The 19,249-nt window shown below is 34.6% G+C and overlaps 1 protein-coding gene and 1 long non-coding RNA gene across 2 annotated transcripts in view; both read left to right on the top strand.

The window, feature by feature from the left end:
- Positions 1–19,249, top strand: part of LOC148679549 (uncharacterized) — a 225,324-nt gene that overhangs the window by 157,394 nt on the left and 48,681 nt on the right. The gene's annotated exons all lie outside the window — the stretch shown is intronic.
- Positions 1,081–17,695, top strand: rassf9 (Ras association domain family member 9). The gene is made up of 2 exons (XM_087293097.1): positions 1,081–1,246; positions 11,924–17,695. Exons 1-2 carry the CDS (start codon positions 1,200–1,202, stop codon positions 13,179–13,181), a joined length of 1,305 nt encoding a protein of 434 aa, XP_087149223.1. The 5' UTR covers positions 1,081–1,199; the 3' UTR covers positions 13,182–17,695.

Below are 19,249 nucleotides of genomic sequence, written 5' to 3'. Positions count from 1 at the left end.
ATTCCTTGGCCTGGAAATACATTTAATTGACACAATATATATATTTTTTAATTTAAGATGTCAAATTTCAGTTTTCGTAATTGCTAGGCTATTATAACCCATCTATCCTAGTTTTAGGATGCAAATGCTGCCATTCCACCTTTGTGCTTTGTTTAGCCCTGTGTACTATTAGTACCTTAAAGGTGCATATTAGCACATAAATTATACTTTTGAGTACTTTTTACGTTTTAGTGCCCAAATTACTGCTTTAGTATAGAAGCACTGTATTATTGAAAGTTTAAACTCCTTTTTTCCTAACCAATTCAAAATGTTGCGGATAGGTTTTATATTATTAGCCCCCCTGTTTATTTTTTTCCCTCATTTCTGTTTAACAGAGAGCAGATTTTTTTTCAACACATTTCTAAACATAATAGCTTAATAACAATAACTGACTTCTTTTCTCTTTGCCATGATGACAGTAAATAATATTTTACTAGATATTTTTCAAGACACTTCTATGCAGCTCAAAGTGACATTTAAAGGCTTAACATGGGTCAATTAAGTTAACTAGCCAGGTTAGGGTAATTAGGCAGGTTACTAAGGAGGTTAGGGTAATTATTGTATAAATATGTTTTTTTTTCTGTACACAATTTAAAATATATTGCTAGCTTAAATGGGCTAATAATTTTGACCTTAAAATATTGACCTTTTAAAAAATTAAAAGCAGCTTTTATTCTAGCTGAAACAAAACAAATAAGACTTTCCCCAGAAGAAAAAATATAATCAGACATACTGTGGAAATTCCCTTGCTCTGTTAAAAATAATTTGGGAAACATTTAAAAAAGAAAAATAATTCAAAAGGGGGTAATAATTCTGACTTTAACTGTATATATGAATATCATATGAGTTTAAAGACGTAGTTTGAACCCCAGAGTTACACATACTAAAACAAAATGTGTAAAAGCACTCGTCCCCGTTCGCTCAGTGGCACCAAACAGAGATGCTATCACGATTTTCTCCAGCTCCACTTAGAGTTTTGTCGCCTCCCTCCGTGTGAAGTGGGCGGCCCTGCTTGAAACTCCTCTTTGAAGTTCGCAAGTTGTTCAACTTTTGCCTCCACCAGCACTCAGCAGCACTTTCCTGATTGGGTTTATGGGTTTACGCGATCGGTTCTGTTCCGCGATGTTTGGATCCGACCTGTGATCTTATTGACATGCGATATGGCTCCTTTTGGAAGAAACTTTCTGAAGGCGCGTTTGAAGAGCAGGTATGATTCACACCATCCATTTCATTTGAGATTGCGCAGTCTTACCGCATACTTTTCATCAATTTTTCAGGTACACATTTATTAGGTTGATACCAGTGTGAAAGGTAGAGAAAATACGAGAAGCGAATTTTAAAAAAATGTTATTATTGTTTTTGTTGTACTCAGAGCAGTTCGCGATGAAAAACACGTAAAAGTTCTTGTTATGGAATGAAAGCTGTCGTAACTGTAACAACAGTCTCACTCAAGTGTTTCACTGCATGGTTGCAGAGAGTCGAGTTACACTAATGCTGTTTTGCTGCTTGCTGGTGTCTCTCTAGGATGCAGGTAGCTGGCGTTAAGTAACGCCAAATGAGTTTCTCCAAAATGAGTCACTTTTTTCTAAATATTAAATCCTGCGTGACGCATGTACGTGTCAGTACGTCCGAGTCTGCGTTTGATGTAATCAGCTGGAAAGCACAATGTGGTGTGTTTTTAGCAGTGGCTTGTGTCAGCAATGCATTCTGTTTATAAGTTTTCAAACTGATGTTTACAAATAATAATTTGTTAATATAATTCTGAGAGTTAGAAGGTTAACATTCGTGTTGTTCTAGTTTGTTTTTTAAAAGCTTGTAATTTCGGTTCGATTGCTTGAACAAGTGAAGGGTTTTTGATGTAAATTATAAGGACTTTAACACAATAATTATAACTCTATTGAGGGCCAAGAAAGGAGATGAGGTAACGAGAGTGATATTTCATAAAATAAAAAATGTTTGAAGGGACAGCTCACTCAAAAATGAAAAATTGCTGTTAATTTATTCACCTTCAGGCCATCTGTTGTAGGTGACATTTTGTTTTTCAGTAGAACATGACAGATTTTAAGCTGAAACTTTGATCATTGGTGATTCATAAATACAAGTCAACTTTTACTGTCAAAAATAGGCAACACAAAGTTAATACCCATGACTCCTGACGATATTTAGGTGTTATAAAGTAAAACAATTGGTCTATGATGCAAGAAATGAAACCTTATTCATTGCATTAATTGGGACAACATGACACCAAATATTATTTATGATCTATAAATTATTATTATTATAATTGGTCTTATTGCTTTTTATGTTGTTCAAAAGATCTTCATGAAAGGTAGCTTCAATAATTTGGCGCCAAAAATATTTTGGGTTATATAAGATGAACCTAATATGTGCTCATAAATTACTGACAGAAAGATTTTTTAGGGGTTTTCTCTGAGGTTTTTCTCATCGACACCATAATTGACTTTCCCATTTATTTTAAGTGTCCTGGTTTACTTTTGATGTCTCAGTGTTTCCATGTACTGTAGTCTCGTCTACCTGTTAATTATTTAATAGTGTTTGTTGTGGCGTTGATTAAAGAGGATTCTCTCTCAGATAGCTATCCCACATTTTTTTGCATCACAGTTTCTGTTATGTTTTGCCAATTTTTGTCTCCATCTATATCAATGTTTAAGGCTGGACATTTATTTGCATTTCGAAACATTTTATTACTCTTCACCTGTCATTATAGTTTAAGCTAGAGATTCTCTAATTGGACATTATATTTTTATGATGCTGTAAAATCACCTTTAAAGCAAAAGCCAGCTATAATTATATAAAGAAAAGTCTAATCAAAGGCAATCTAACTTTGTCTTTGCTTTATTTAATGTGGTCCACACGATGTCGATCTAAAACCTAATTTAAACATGGTTCCATTTTTTTGTGAACGTACGCTTCTTTTAAAACTGGAGGTGGTTATTACACTTAACTGAGCTGCCAAAATTGTATATGTATTTCTTTAGCACACCAAACGTAGTGTCAATCTTTTAAGACCTAAATAATAACCTTCTGGAGCAGCATTATGATTTTTAACTCATATTTTGCTTTGCTATAAACACACTGCTCCACCTAAGGCTCTGTTCACACCTGCGACTAAGATGAATTTTGATCAGGTCACAAGTAGACAAAGGGGATCCCATTCCCATCTACACCTGGTATTTTCATCTTTCATTTTGTTTGTACGCTTTAGTTTTTCTTTGACCTATTGCACATATACATCTTTTTTTCTGATCTGTCAATCAAATATTTAAAAAATAAAGAAGACAAGAGAAAGAGAGTAGCAGCTCTTGTTTCTGCTACAAGACATATATGCTGAAATTGGGTTTGAGTAACAATCAGAACATGCAAGAAAACATTGGCCTTTTAACATGATTTTACACTTTCAAATCAAACTTCAGTTTTTATTTCAGATCGCAAAGTTTAAAACCTGTCTGACTAGCATGCATGCTTCTCAAACATGTCAAGTAATCTGATCAGTCGATGGAGAGTATGTGTTTTGTTTTTGTGGCTGTCTGAATGCATTTGACAACTAGCGTTTGCAAGTCAGTTAAATGCACCTTCAACGATCTCTGAAAGTGGTAAAAAGTGCACACTTCCAAATGTTTCAGATTCTTTTTACGCCTGTATTTAGAGTCATCCTTGTGATTGTGTCGACTAAAATGCATCTTAATGCTGGGTGTAAATAGAGCCTAAAATACAATGAAGATGTTTTACATTCTCAATTTTGCTAATCAAGGACCTTTTTCCCCCCAAAAATAAAATAAATAAAAATAATAAACCATTTTCCTCACAAAATTTACATTGTAAGCCCTGCTCACGCTGGCCATCTAAGGAATAAATTGGAAAAAGCCGTAAAGATTCCTGTTATCCTGGGCTGCCATCTGTGGTCTTTGATTATTGGTTTGACGTGTTTATTGACAGTGGCTTAACGGTCGTTGCAATCAATTAGTCCAATTGATGAAATTCTGTCAGTTTCAGAAGATTTCAGACACTTTACAGCAGAGTGACTTCAGCTACGACCATTGTCAATTCAAGAACCAATAGGAATCTGATATTGCAATCAGCACAACGTCAAACCCAAAAAATTATATGTGGTGAGCCAAATTAACGCTACATATCATATTCGCTTTGAGAAAGTACATATAATTTCAGAAAGATTTACTGAACATGTCACAGATTGGATGATGGCAAATTCTAGATTAGTTTTCTTCTTGCATGTCTTTATTTTTGTTCAGTCTGACATTAACAACTGAGATTTTACAATCTGACATGTGAATCATGTTTGTACAGTCTGCCGAGATATATTCATAAAGGATTAATAAAACTCGCAGAGTGTGAGCTTGGCTTTAGATAGGACTCAGGTAGCATAATGCTACACAATCTCACAGCAATTTGATTTTGTGGCTAATTTGATTTTGTGGCTAATTCTAAAAAATGTTTGTATGGTTTGTTCCTTCACCAATGACGGATGAGTTTAAGAGGGGGTTAGGTACACAACACTTTTTTATAAATCTTACTTTTTTTTTGTACTAATGAAATTGAATTTGCACAAATAAAGCAGCATGATTCCATGTGGAAATGTAACTATTTTACAGTTTGTCAGTCGAGTTGACAAACATTCCAACGAATTTGTTCAAGTTCAGTCATACAAAAATTTACAATTTTAAAAAGGTGGCATGGCACCCAACCCCACCCCTAAACTCAGCCGGCATTAGGGGATAAGTAAATCGTACTAAATTGTACAAATGAGATGGATTCATACAAATTAGATACCAAACCAAAAAGTTACGAGTTGCCGAATTGCCGCTTGTGTTGAACAAACGACTTTTCTGAAAATAAGTTACTTTTGCTCATGATTGGGTAAATGGTATGTTTACCTACACTATAGCATGAAAATGTCACTGAAAAAAAGCTAATTAACCAAAAGTTGGAAAACTAAAATATAGCTAATCAGAGGTAAAAGAAAATTAATAAAATTAACTTGTATACGTATAATTATGAAGACATTTTATATTATTCATTTATTCATTCATTTTCTTTTTAGCTTAGTCCCTTTATTAATCTGGGGTTGCCACAGCAAAATGAAGCACCAACTTATCAATCATATGTTTTATGCAGTGGATGCCCTCCCAGCTGCAACCCATCAATGGGAAACATCCATACACACTCATTCACACACACATACATTTCGGACAATTTTTCTTACCCAATTCAGCTAAAGCGCATATCTTAGGACTTGTGGGGAAAACCGAGCACCCTGAGAAACCCACACGTACATAAGGAGAATATGCAAACTCCACACAGACATGCCAACTGATCCAGCTGAGGCTCGAACCAGCAACCTTCCATCCACTGCACCATCATGACACACCCTTTTATATTAAATCAGCAAAAATGTCCTTCAGAGACGTGAAATGATGTTGCAAGTCCATCATTCAGAATGGCTAATGTTGAGTGTGGATTAAACACAAATCCAGCTTATTTTATAAGCTTTTGAAAGCAGGAGTCCAGTTTGAACCAATTAAAAACAAATTAATATTTTGAAGAAAGAAATTTATTCAAAATAAATCTGTGGAACTCGTTACTGATTAGTTTTTTCTAGTTTACTAATTATTTTTTTCACTTTGCACTCTAAACTTTATATTTCCATTAAGGAATCATTTGACAGGCAGTACCCATGATCACACATCTGCTCTGACTGACGAGTTTTACAACTGCTGCATGAGGTTTAGTATTATACTGTATCAATACCTACATCTTAATGTACTGATATAAGGATCATGAATTTGAGAAAGGAAATATATCACACGAATGGCCCACAAACTGATGTTTAATTTCCCAGGCATAATTTTATACAGCCTAATAAACCTTGATAGACTGACTCTCAGGGAGATTATGTTCCTGGTCCAGACACTGTGTTGAGTCTGTTTGTAGGACACAGCGTGTTCTCAGTGGCAACACATGTGTTTGTCTTTGCTCTGTGAGTTGAGAAGCAGAGTGTTCTGTTCCTTTCACATTCATTGCTTCTCTGACAATGTTTCTGCCCTTGTGATTATTAGGGTATGAAAGATACATCTAATCTAGATTTAAAAATAAGTGTTTTATGCAGTGGACTAACTTGTTCACCCTAAGATTTAAATGAGTCATTACTTACCCTCAGGACATGTAACATTTAGGTGACATTAACCTTCTGACCTTTTTTGTTTAAGGGTCACCCTTGGCTTCTTTACAGTCAAAAGTGATTGAAGACTAGACATGTAACCTTTGTCTTTTTCAGGGAAATCACTAATAAATAATATGATCAATAACAATTTTGGATTATTATTAATTTTTTTTAGATATAATATTTAAAATACTATGCAGTATTTATACAGTTTTCCCATTATATTTAATATACTAATTATTTATTTGTATTATTTATTAATTATCAATAATTGCTATATTGTTATTATTATCAATATTATTATTATTATTATTATTATTTCATAATCTAAAAGTGGCTTCTGGAGGTGTTTAAAAATAAAAGCTTGTAAAGTCATGTAACCGCCTGATCCATAAATAAATTAATAAAGTAGGTTTTGTAGGTAGGAGAGGTAAGGTTTTGGATTCCCTTTGTTTTTTATTTTATTTGAAGGTTCTTAAGATCCAGATTACTTAACATGTTCTCTTTAGCTATGTCAGTCATTGAGTATGTTTACATGGACACCAATAATTCGATTTTAATACAATTAAAACAATACTTAAGAGTGTACGATGTAAACAGATTTTTAAACACATTAATCTGACTAAAGTCATAATCAAACTAAAATGAATTCGGATAAAGACATGTGGAGTATGCCTATTTTAGTTGCATTATTAAAGTGTGGTAAATACATGTAAACACCGAAATCAAACCATTACCGTCATGTAGGATTTATGCCGCATTTTGTGACAAGATAGTCTAAATACACACGGCCGTCTGACACTATTCTCTGCACCTACCAAGTCAGTGAAGGACCACAGACACCTGCATCTTGAATTGTGCAGTATTTTTTCCCATATGTTGTGCGGTAGTACCAAATTCCATTAAAACTTCACACTTCCAGCTGTTCATACTTGCATCCAATATCTCGTTTGTCACAGGTGGTGTGCATGAAATGTTCCTAAATGAAAATGCCAAACTGCAGCTAAAGTCGACAAATTAAAAACTCTGGAGGAAAGGTGAATACACATAATGACAATAATCGAAATATGTGCTATAACATGTAAAACGGGATCATGAAGGGAACATTCAAAAAGCAACTTATGCAACACCTTAATCATATTAATCATTATTACTTAATCATATATCGTCTTATTCAGATTAAGGAAAATAATGATTACTGGTGTCCATGTAAACAGTCACTTTTAACTATGAAGTAGCAAGTGTGACTTTTTTTTACCCTTTATAATGCTTTTAAACATGTAAATAATAATAACCTTTATTTTACCAGGAAAGTCAATTAAGACCCAGTTCTCATTTACAATGACGACTTGGCCAAAAGGAAACATAAAAAGCAGATACAGCATAAAGCAGCAGAGACAAAATACAATACCTTTTTTAAAAATGCATATAATCATATATAAAACCAGGGAACTAAAAACAAGAACAGTGATTTTGTACTAATAACTGGATTGAATTTTTAAAGGATGATAGTGGAGCATGATCATGTCTGATGTGACAAAAAACTCCTATGTCATCCTATTCCAATGAAGCATTTACAATTTCAAAACATGAAACAGGCCCAAAGGGTTAAGCAAACCTGTTGGCTTAACTGGTAATCCTTAAACATTGATAAAATGTATGAGCAAGTCAATGAAAAAAAACATAGGCTGCGTCCGAAACCGCCTACTACTCAGTAGGTACTGCAGTTGAATTTAAACATACTACTCGGCCATTAGAGCAGTATGTTATACAGTATAAATGTGAGCAGAATAAATGGAACTCGGATGTACTACATCCACCATTTTGTCATGATCACGTAACCTACCCGTGTGAGTAGCGTCGCTTCGCTCATGAATTCTCTCGCGGGGCATCATGGGATAGCCCACCGTACATATAATGCGCACTTCAGAATCCCACCGGAAGTAGTAGGTTTTTCTTGCATACTGATTTTCGAATTGAATTCAGACATACTACTTGGCTCGCTTGCTGATTTTAGCATACTATAGTATGAAAGTATGCGATTTCAGACAGCCATTCTGTTCAAGACGGCATTTATTAAATGTAAAAACAATTGTTAAATATTTATTTATTAAATATATATTCATTACTTATTTTATGTGGTTTCAAATGAAATTATTTCTCCATTATTATTCATTGCTTTTAATACTATTACCATTAACAATAATAATATTATTATTAATAATAATTAAAACAATAATAAATGATTTCTTAAGAATCATGTAACTAAAGACTGGAGTAATGAAGCTGAAAATTCATCTTTAAAATCACTGCAATAAATTATTAGATTATAAATTACTTTTGACTAGTTATTTTATAGTGCAATAACGTTTCAGAATTTTACAATTTGTACTGTATTTTTGATTAAATAATGCAGTCTTGATGAGCAGGATAAGCTAATTTTAAAACATTTAAATATATTACTGACCCCAAACTTTTTGACCAGTAGTGTCAGACAAAATATTTGGTTACCATTATCACCCTTTTAACCTTTAATCCACAAACTCCAGACCGTTTGCTTTTCTCCATTAGTTTGGAGTAGGCTGCATCTATAAAATGGAATTCATTATGTTCCATTGCCTCACAGTACATGAACTTGTTGGCAGGATGTATGTAACAGGATGTTGCTGGTCACCATTGATTTTCCCAAAAGACAAACACAGGTGCTTCCATCCCCCCTTCATTTGTTTCCTGTACTCATGACAATTTTGGAAAAGACTAAATAGAACAGACCACTACATGAAAACAATATCGATTTCCCACTGCACACTATTCAGACTCTTTAAATGGATCAAAATTGTATAACAAGCCAAGAAATGCATTGTTAAGTCTGCGTGAATGCTTGTATTGTGCTGTAAAGTAGCATATTGTCTGTTTCAATGCGTCTGACATGTGTGGACAAGCTACTGTATACTTTTACTTGCTTATTATGTAAATGCCAGGGTTGCACACTTCCATTATGATGTCATGCCAGTGATGTCATGGCACAGGTGGGATTAGCTGTTAAAAATAACCTTCTATACAGTAAATGTTAGATGTCATACAATCTTGCAGTGAGTTTTTAACTTTGTCAGGCTATTACAATTGACTAGGGCTACAAAATCGCATTGCTTTTGTAATTTATATACTACTAACACTGTATCGAGTGGTCTGCTATGCAAATAGCTGAACTATTTACTTTCGTGTAGAGTATAAGTAGGTGCTTTTTTTAAATATTAACCAACCAACTGCATTCTTGCATGTATATTGCATTCCTACGAGGTCATTCATTAAAATGGTGGTCGTCACCCTTTACATATCTATCCATCTATCTATCTATCTATCTATCTATCTATCTATCTATCTATCTGTCTGTCTGTCTGTCTGTCTGTCTGTCTGTCTGTCTGTCTGTCTGTCTGTCTGTGTGTCTGTCTGTCTGTCTGTCTGTCTATTCATTTATCTACCTTTCTAATGTGACTATCCATCTACCTTTCCATCTATTTACCCACATACACATCCATCCATCATATTATTTCCATCCATCCATCCATCCATCCATCCATCCATCATTTTATTTTCCATCCATCCATCATTTTATTGTTCCATCTATCCATTTTTTATTTTCTATCCATCAAGCCAGCCCGCCAAAATTGTATTTTTCCATTCATCCATCTATCATTTTATTGTTCCATCCTTCCTTCCTTCCTTCCTTCCTTCCTTCCTTCCTTCCATCCATCCACCCATCCATTCATCCATCATTTTGTTCTATTCATACATTAATCATTTTATTGTTCCATCCATCCATCATTTTATTGTTCTATCCATCATCTATCCACACATCCCTCCATCATATTATTCCATCCATCCATAATTGTATTGTTTCATCCATCCATCCATCCATCCATCAATCATTTTGTTCTATCCATCCATCCATCATCCATCTATCCTTCATTTTATTGTTCCAGCCATCATTCATTTTATTGTTCCATCATTCAATCCATCATTTTATTGTTCCATGCATCATTTTGTTACATCCATCCATCTATCCATCATTTTATTGTTCCATCCATCCATCCATACATAATTTAATTGTTCCATCCATCTACCCATCCAGCATTTTATTGTTCCATCCATCCAGCAATCCATCTATCATTTTATTGTTCCATTTATCAATCTTTCCATCCAGCCATCATTTTATTGTTTCATCCATCCATCATTTTATTTTCCATCTATCCATACATGCATCTATCCACCCATCATTTTATTGTTCCATCTATCCATCATTTTATTTTCTATCCATCAAGCCAGCCATCATTTTATTTTTCCGTCCATCCATCTATCATTTTATTGTTCCATCCTTTCATCCATCCATACATCCATCACTTTGTTCCATTCATCATTTTATTGTTCCATCCATCCATCTATCATTTTATTGTTCTATCTATCCATCCATCCATCCATCATTTTGTTCCATTCATCCATTCATCATTTTATTGTTCCATCCATTCAGCCTTTATTTTATTGTTCCATCCATCATCCATCATTTTATTGTTCTATCCATCCACCCATCCATCCATCCATCATTTTATTGTTCCATCCATCTATTCATCATTATATTGTTCTATCCATCATTTTATTGTTCCATCCATCATTTTGTTCCATCCATTTCTGAATCCATCATTTTATTGTTCCATCCATCCATCGATCATTTTATTCAATCTATCCATCCATCTATAATTTTATTGTTCCATCCAGCCCTCATTTTATTGTTCCAGCAATCCATCATTTTGGCCATTCATCCATCCATCATTTTATTGTTTCATCCATCCATCATTTTCTTGTTCTGTCTGTCTGTCTGTCTGTCTGTCTGTCCTGATTTAACTTTTATTATTAGTTTGCTATTTTTATTTATTTCATATTTTACATTTATTATTTTAGTGCATGTTTGCATTTGGTTTTTTAAAGATTATAATTATTTTTTTTTTAGTTTTTGTGGTTTTAGTACTAGTTCACATATATAGTTTTTAAATTAATAACCAAGTAAATTAATTTAGCTTTATCTTTTAATTAAAAAAAGAGTTATAAACGGGGTTTTAGATTTATTCCTGATTAACACTACCTGTTTTTCAAATTAATTTAAGCTTTTAATAGTTTGTAATTTGTCTTCTGATTATTTTAAACAGGGAAGGTTATTAGTCATATGTAATGTTATGCCCTGAGTGGAGTAGAAAATTGTGAAACCGCAACTTATAATCACCACAGATAATTGAAGCGATGAAACATTTGTCATGCAGACGTCTTCTCATCTGAATAATGTCAGCCATTTATTGTGTCAGTTAATCTGAGCTATAAACATAAATCTGTCATCAGAAGTAAGCACTACCAATGAAGCTTAAAACTGTTGAAGCATAAAAAATTGTATTTCACCGCATTTGAAAATACTTGACTTAAAAATTATATATATAGTGTTTTATTATAAAAAGTTTATATTTATTAATGTACTATTTGCATCATCACTTAATGAACTATTAATTTAATGTTATTATGTACAAACAATTTATATATATTTAATGTTGCAATGAAATAGCCATACATTTCTGGTGTGGCAGTAAATAATGAAAATAATCATTATAAAAATAATAAACATTTGGTATATTTCTTTACCAGGTCTAAAGTGGTAGAGGAGACACCAGGGAAGGAAATCCAGGTGCTTGTGTGTCAAGAAGAAAAAGTAGTCTGTGGTGTGACCAAGCACACAACCTGTGCAGACATAGTCAAGGCTTTACTGGAGGATCACAAGACCATACCAGAAAGTAAAAGGCTTTTACATGGGGAACCTAAAGACTTTTGTATCCTGGAGAGGTGGAAGGGTTTTGAGAGAGCACTGCCGCCTCTCACGCGAATCCTTCGGCTGTGGAATGCATGGGGCGATGAGAAACCTTTCATAAAGTTCGTCCTTATGAAGATCAGTGATTTTGTGCCATCATCCAAGGGAGCCAAAAGGGCATCAAAGTCTCGAGGAGCGAGGTCTAAAAGATGGGACCAAGGACCTGCACAGTACGCCAAGACAGTATCAGCAGAGAAGCAAAAACGAATGGTAAAGAAAGCCTTTCGCAAGTTGGAGAAGATCCAGAAAGGAGATACTTCAGAAGGCTCTGAGGAGATTAACAAGCTGGTGCAGATGATCATCTCTCAGGATCAGACTATCCGGCAGCAGATCCACCAAATGCGTGAGCTAGATTTGGAGATTGAACATGCAGAGGAACAAATGAGCAGCCCAACACCTCGCTCAAGCATCACAGAAAGTGATGACGGACCGTCTCATTTTGACAACCATTTTCAGGAGTATTTGTACACCAGCGATGGAATCGAGCAACTGGATCTACATGTTCGCATACACCAAGAACTCATTGACCAGCTCTCTCAAGATATAGACGTGGAGCTGAGGAGCTGGACTTCTGATTTGGAAGATTTTAAAGGTGCAGCTGCTGCTTGTCCAGAACTAGATGGAGAACCAAACCTCTCGTTGTCCTCAACAGATCTCTTTGAGCTGGAAAACTTACGCAAAGAACTTGAGACAAGCATGAGAGCTGGACTTTCCCTTCATTCCCAAATGCAGGATATTGAGAAGGAACTGCAGCGGAACAAAACATTCTTGCAGTCCCAGAACCAAGAATACCAGCATCTTGTTGCAGAACTTGGTGCACTTGAGGTGGGGGCCTGTCCAGACCAGCCAAACCCTGCATCTCTGAAGACCCAGATCAGGGCCACTGTCTCTGAGCAGGCAACAGGCAAGGTCAGACAGACTTGTTCACCTGCAGATGTGACGGATACAGACTCAGACACTGGAATAAGCTCAACTCACAGTCAGGACTCTTTGTCGCCTTGTGTGGACAGATCACCTCCTCTGGACACCGATGTTTGAAGCTCCAACCAAGAAACACACAGTTTAAAGCAGTGTTTCCCAACCCTGTTCCTGGGGGCACACTAACAGTTCATATTTTGGAAATGTCTTCCTTGTTTGACCCGTTCATTTCAGGTTTTGGAGTTTTTTCTAATGTTCTGATGAGTCAGTTCAGGTGTTTTTGATTAGGAAGAGTTAAATGTGAAGTGCTGGTGTGCCTTAAGCAACAGTTTTGAGCAACACTGTTTTAAAGTTTCAAAATGAATGTCAATGGCACTTGAATGGAAATAGAGTGAGTCTGTGTCGTGCAGAATCCAATGTAGAAGAATCACTAATTATAGTGGATTCTGTTGCTTTTAGCCATGTCGCACTGCTTATATACTCTTCAACAGCAGTTCTCAATCCTGTTCCTTTAACACCTCCTGCAATGTATATTTAGTATGTTTCTCTTACCACTTCAGAGGTTTGTTCCATTTGCTGATAAGTGCCCTGCAAAGTGGACATCACAGGGTATTCTGCCGTGCATGTTGAATTCAAGGACGTGACTTCTATGCTAATCACATGATTACAGTTCAATACGATTCACATTTCTGTAATGATTGAAATTGCTGCAAAAAGTGTTGTAGCTCAAATATTTTCACATTTTTAATGAACTAACTTAAAGATAAGTTGATTTGGAGAGCAATGAATTTAGGGAACATGTCGATCTCAACACAGTCTTGGAGCTTGTTATCTAAATTAGGTGTGTTAAACACAAGACACAGAAATTAAGCTGTGTGGGGGGCCGCAAGGGCCAGAATTGAGAACCAGTGCACTACAAAACAACCAAATAAGTCTTTTGTGCAAGCATCTTATTACAACCGTTTTAAAGTAAAATGCCCTCTAGCTGGTGTAAAAATAATGATAGTGTCATGTTGCATGTGTCATCACTAAATTACACGGATAACTGTGTTAGCAGAATCGTTGAAATGCAATGTGTGGAATTGGGAAATGGTTCCTCAGCCAATATTCTTTCTTTTTACAGTTCACAACATTTATTTATGCATTTAGTTGAGTCTTTGGAAGATTTAGAGTTCCATAGAATCAATCCCATTATTGTTGTGCTATTATCTTAACTGTATAATTAGGTTGGAGGACAGGTGGATTGTATTTAGACATGGTGCTGGACAATTCTCAGAATATTTATAAGACCGAAAAACAACTCGATGAAGATTATGTGAAAAAGTGGAACATGTAAAAAAAGAATGATTGAAAATCTGCGTAACTGCTGACAAAATTCCTATAGCTTTTTCTGGGTGAACCATACTTTTCTTTTATGCTGTTAAACTGTAGATATGTTTAAATGCTTAAATGACATGAACTATGAATTCACATTTAGTCATTTAATGTTTTTGTTTCTCCCTCTATATTAAGAATTCATATGCACTTAAAGCCTAAATTAAATTTGTAAATAATTTAAAATATATATATATATATATATATATATATATATATATATATATATATATATATATATATATATATATATATATATATATTCTTAATAAGCTGATTTTAAATATTTTTTAGGGTTTTAATAGTTTAAAAGTAACCCTCTGATTCTGTGTAATTTTTCAATCCTGCTGATATTTATTAATTCAATAATTTTGTGATTTGACAAATATTTGGTTTTCATCAAACCCTATAGTAACATATATACAATAAATATTTATAATGTAAGATTATATCTCAAAAGAAAATTTGAACACTCTTAAAAATAAAGATTCTGAAATTCAAAATGTTGCCATAGAATGCAGATTTTTGGTTGCCCAAAGAACCATTCAGGGTAAGATTTTTGAAAATAACAATTTTTTTTCTCTGCAATCAATTTCGTTCAATGGAAATATTTTATGGATGTTCAAGGAACCTTTAAAGACAATAACCTTTATTTTAAAGAGTGTAATCTGTGTAAATATTAATAGCATTACAAAAAATATAGTATATGAAAAAAGAACTCTGAAAGAACATGCAGTTGTTTTATATTAAAACAAACCATAGCCTTTGTACAGTATATAGGCTTTACTTTTCAACTTGTTTATTTTAAATGCACATTCTGTTAAAAATTAAAACGACCACCTATGCAAAATTAGGACTTTTTTTAAAGTATTTTTTTAGATGTTTGCAACTTGGCTTTTTAGGACAGCAGTTCTCTTTTAGTGTTGTCAACAACAGCCACAGTACAAATGTTTCTTTCACAGACAAAGGCTCTGTAAAAAAGTCCATTCTGACATCAATACAAACACGAGAATATTTTAATTCTAACAGGGAAACTTTTATCTTTTTCGTCAGTCAAAGAGACATTTGAGGACATCTTTTTTTAAAGTAATTGCCTCATCCTTTCTTTAAAACCTGAGAACAGCGGAGTTCTATTAGAGTGCAGTCTCATTGCTTCATTGAATTAATGCAGGGTCTTTAATGCCAAGTTCCTGAAGGGTAACAACTTGTTGCGCTGTTGTCATTCAGCGTGACTCATAACAAATGGGATTTTAAAGAAGGCTCCGTTTTGTAATGCAAAACAAATGGGTTTTAAAAAGTTGCATTATGCAGCAGGCCTTGGTGTTCAGAGGGTGTTAATGAAGGCTTGCTTCATTGGCTCCTTCTGAGTGCCGGCTCGCACTGAGATAATAACCAAATTCCCCCTCATTGGCTCTGATCCCACACAGCACCCCCTGCAGGGTGTTGGCAACACAGAGTCCAAGGGCTCTTTAATGTCTTGACTGTCAGCGTCGTGACTTGTTTACCTCCACTGTCAGTTCAGGAGGAACCAGAGGCCTGCCAGGTCTCTGTCGCCACCGTAATTTCCTTGCGTGAAAACGGCAATTACTGACTTTTATCTCTCGCTAGTGCTGTGGTAGTGTTTCCAGCACTAACAATTACACCGGCCGGTTCATGTAAACAGTCCTTTTTAGATTGTGTTAAGGCAGCTCTCCAATATTGAGCTTTCAATTATGAAAACCATGGCATCCTTACAGGCTGTTTGGCCAAAAATGCTAACGATAACTAAAGTGGCATATAACAAAAGGGAAGAGGGTTGAACTTTTCCATTGCACATGGCAAGCCATTTTAACATAAAAAAATAACTAAAATGTATTCGTACTTTCATGCTAGCACTTAATTTTAGTTACTAGTTAAATATTTTTCCATTGAGTAATACTTATCCATTACCCTTTAGTGCTTATTTATAACTTTTTTAAAAATATTACTGTTTTTAATCACATTTTTCATTAGCTAGTACTGGTATAATTTATTTGTTACTAGTAGTACGTGCTACAAATTACATACTACTACACAATACCACATTATTATGTAGGTTTGCATTACCCTGCTGGAAAAAACACCCTAAGCTGGTTGGCTAGTTTTAGCTGGTCGAACAGCCTGGTTTTAGATGGATTTTGGCCATTTCCAGGCTAGTTTCAGCCATTTTCAGCCTGGTCTGGTCAGGCTGGGAGATGACCAGCTAAAACCAGCTTGACCAGCCTAGCCAAGCTGGGACCCCAGCCAAAACCAGCTATGTCCAGCTTAAACCAGGCGGTCATGGAAATGGCCCAAATCCCTCTAAAACCAGGCTGGTCCACCAGCTAAAACCAGCCAGCCAGCTTACACACACAAAAAAATATTTCTGCAAAATTGTTGTGAACGATATATACGGATTGATTTTAAACAAATAAATTACATTTAGTAATGTTTAATTTAATTTGATTGATTAAATTCATCCAAAATAAAAAAAAAATTACCTTAAAATTGTAAATCCGAGGAAATAATTGTAAATCCAAGGAATTATCTTTAAATCATTTTTTATTATTATTTTTTTTTTAACCATATCTTAATTTTGTACATTTTTTTCAGTGTAGGCTGGTTTAAGCTGTTTTTTCAGCAGGGTAGTTACTCAATGTTAGAAGTAGAAACCTTTTTTACTTGAAATTTTTTTTTTTAATCAAACTTTTTATAAGACGTTGCCAATTTTCTTTACAGGAGATGCTTGTGTAAAAACGCTTGTAGCAGTTCTATGTTAGTACATAAATTATTTACTAATGACAAAGTAGTGTTTATTTGGGAATAAGTGTTATTAAGCCCTACTATCTCAATCATGACAGTATAGATAATATTATTAGATAGATTTATATTTAATACATTTTAAAATGGTTTGTCATGTGTATGAAATTTTACACTCAAGGCCATCATGTAACAAGACACTTGCATTTTATTTCACTAGATCAAAGTACCCAACACAAGTTCACAAAAAATGTTTTTTTTTTTTTTTTTTATCCAAGTGATTGGATCATCCTAAGACAAAATATTCCTGCGGCCTGCATCCAGCAGTCTTCAAAAACAGTAGTCCCATTATCTTGTCAGTTTGCCTTGACATTTCCTGAGTGGTTAGGGGTGTTTTTCCTCTTCAGTCAGTGATTTGTATGTTAATGTTTCTCTCGTACGCACCAATGAGTTTTGAACTTGTACCAAAAAACAAATAAACTAATTTTAGGTCATCTTTTAAACTGACTCACTGTATTATTTTCTTTCGTTTTAATTTTTTTTCTTTTATTCCATTGTTTGTAAGAAACTGTGTGGGTGAGGTGTTAACAGGACTACACAAACCGCACAATTGCTTACTTGACAGCAACTCGCAGTTCTTTTGTTTTAATCTTGTAATTACATGCTGAAAGCTATAATATCTTTTATTAAAGGGTAGCGTTTTCAGTGCATAAGATCATGTTGTACCCAAACCCATCCTTATGTGAATGACTAGCTAATTGAAGTTGTTTTCTCAGTTAAAACAGAACTGAAAAGCTTTAAATGTCAAATAGAAACAAGCAGTGGTATGTTTACTTGGCATATTCAAGTTAACTTCTCAGTTGTAACATAATGCAAACATGTTTTATAGAGTTTTTCAGCCTTGGCAGGCACTCTATGGTCTTAAATGTTCAAAGCTTTCAGGAAAAACTGTGTGCACTTGCAGAATCGTGTCAGAGAACGGGTTCATCTTTTTTCTAAATCTCATAAAAATAACTGCATCTGCAAAGAGCTCGTCGTGTCTACCTCACACATGAGCAGCATGTCTAAACCTCTCCCCAAGTCGAAGGTAATTGCCTTGATAAAAAGCAGTTCAAAAGGTGTGAGGCCATTTGACCAGTCTCTTTTAATTAAAATAAAATTAGTTAAAGAATCACTGGAAGCAATGATTTAGTTTCTCTGGCTTCAGCTTCAGTCTTGTTGCATAATTTGATTCATTCATCATCTGATAAATTTAAGTATACAAACATCAGCTTGGGCAATGCAGTGGGTAGCACTGTCACCTCACAGCAAGAAGGTCGCTGGTTCGAGTCTCGACTGGGTCAGATGGCATTTCTGTGTGGAGTTTGCATGTTCTCCCTGTGTTTGCATGGGTGTATGTGTGTGATTGAGAGTGTATTGGTGTTTACCAGTGATGGGTTGCCGCAGGAAGGGTATCCGCTGTGTAACATATGCTGGATAAATTGGCAGTTTATTCCGCTGTGGCGACCCCTGATTAATCAAGGGAGTAAGCCAAAAAGAAAATGAATGAATGAACACCAGCTTAAATTTAAGGGTCCGTTAACAGTAATGTTTTAGTTAATTAGGCTACAGTTGTCTATCCTCAATGGACATCATGAATTCCTATTTCAGTTTTAATGTCTAATTACTGTTACAAGTGATAGTAAGGGGCGATTTATATAAAGCCAGTTCACAGTCACACCTTGAATGATGATTATATTATAGAAGACTGTCGGGCAATTAAAAATTTATTCAATTAATGTATAAAATCAAACAATTTTACCTACATGTCTCAGGCCTACATGTCTGTTGTTGTATTTATGTTGCTTTAAATATACAAGGTCTTTAAAACAGAATGGACTTTGTGAATGTTTTTTTGTCATTTATCAGTTGTAAATAGTCACCATGAATGTGGTGATGTACTCTTCTAAATTTAAAATTATATTCATAACAGTAGTAGGCTATATTTAAGTTGTAAACAGCCTTCATTCTGGACAGTTAGGCTGAAATCGCCCCTATATTCTTAAACTATGTAGAGT

The sequence above is a fragment of the Danio rerio genome, chromosome 18 (assembly GCF_052040795.2).
Source record: "Danio rerio strain M-AB ecotype USA chromosome 18, GRCz13ab, whole genome shotgun sequence".
In the NCBI taxonomy this organism is placed as follows: Eukaryota; Metazoa; Chordata; class Actinopteri; order Cypriniformes; family Danionidae; genus Danio; species Danio rerio.
The sequence above is the reverse complement of the archived record's forward strand: the minus strand, read 5'-3'. Positions and strand labels throughout refer to the sequence as shown.

Coding starts and splice junctions, on each gene's coding strand:
- rassf9 (XM_087293097.1), top strand. CDS start 1,200: ATGGCTCCTTTTGGAAGAAACTTTCTGAAGGCGCGTTTGAAGAGCAG. Junction 1,247..11,923: donor AAGGCGCGTTTGAAGAGCAG/GTATGATTCACA, acceptor TTTCTTTACCAG/GTCTAAAGTGGTAGAGGAGA.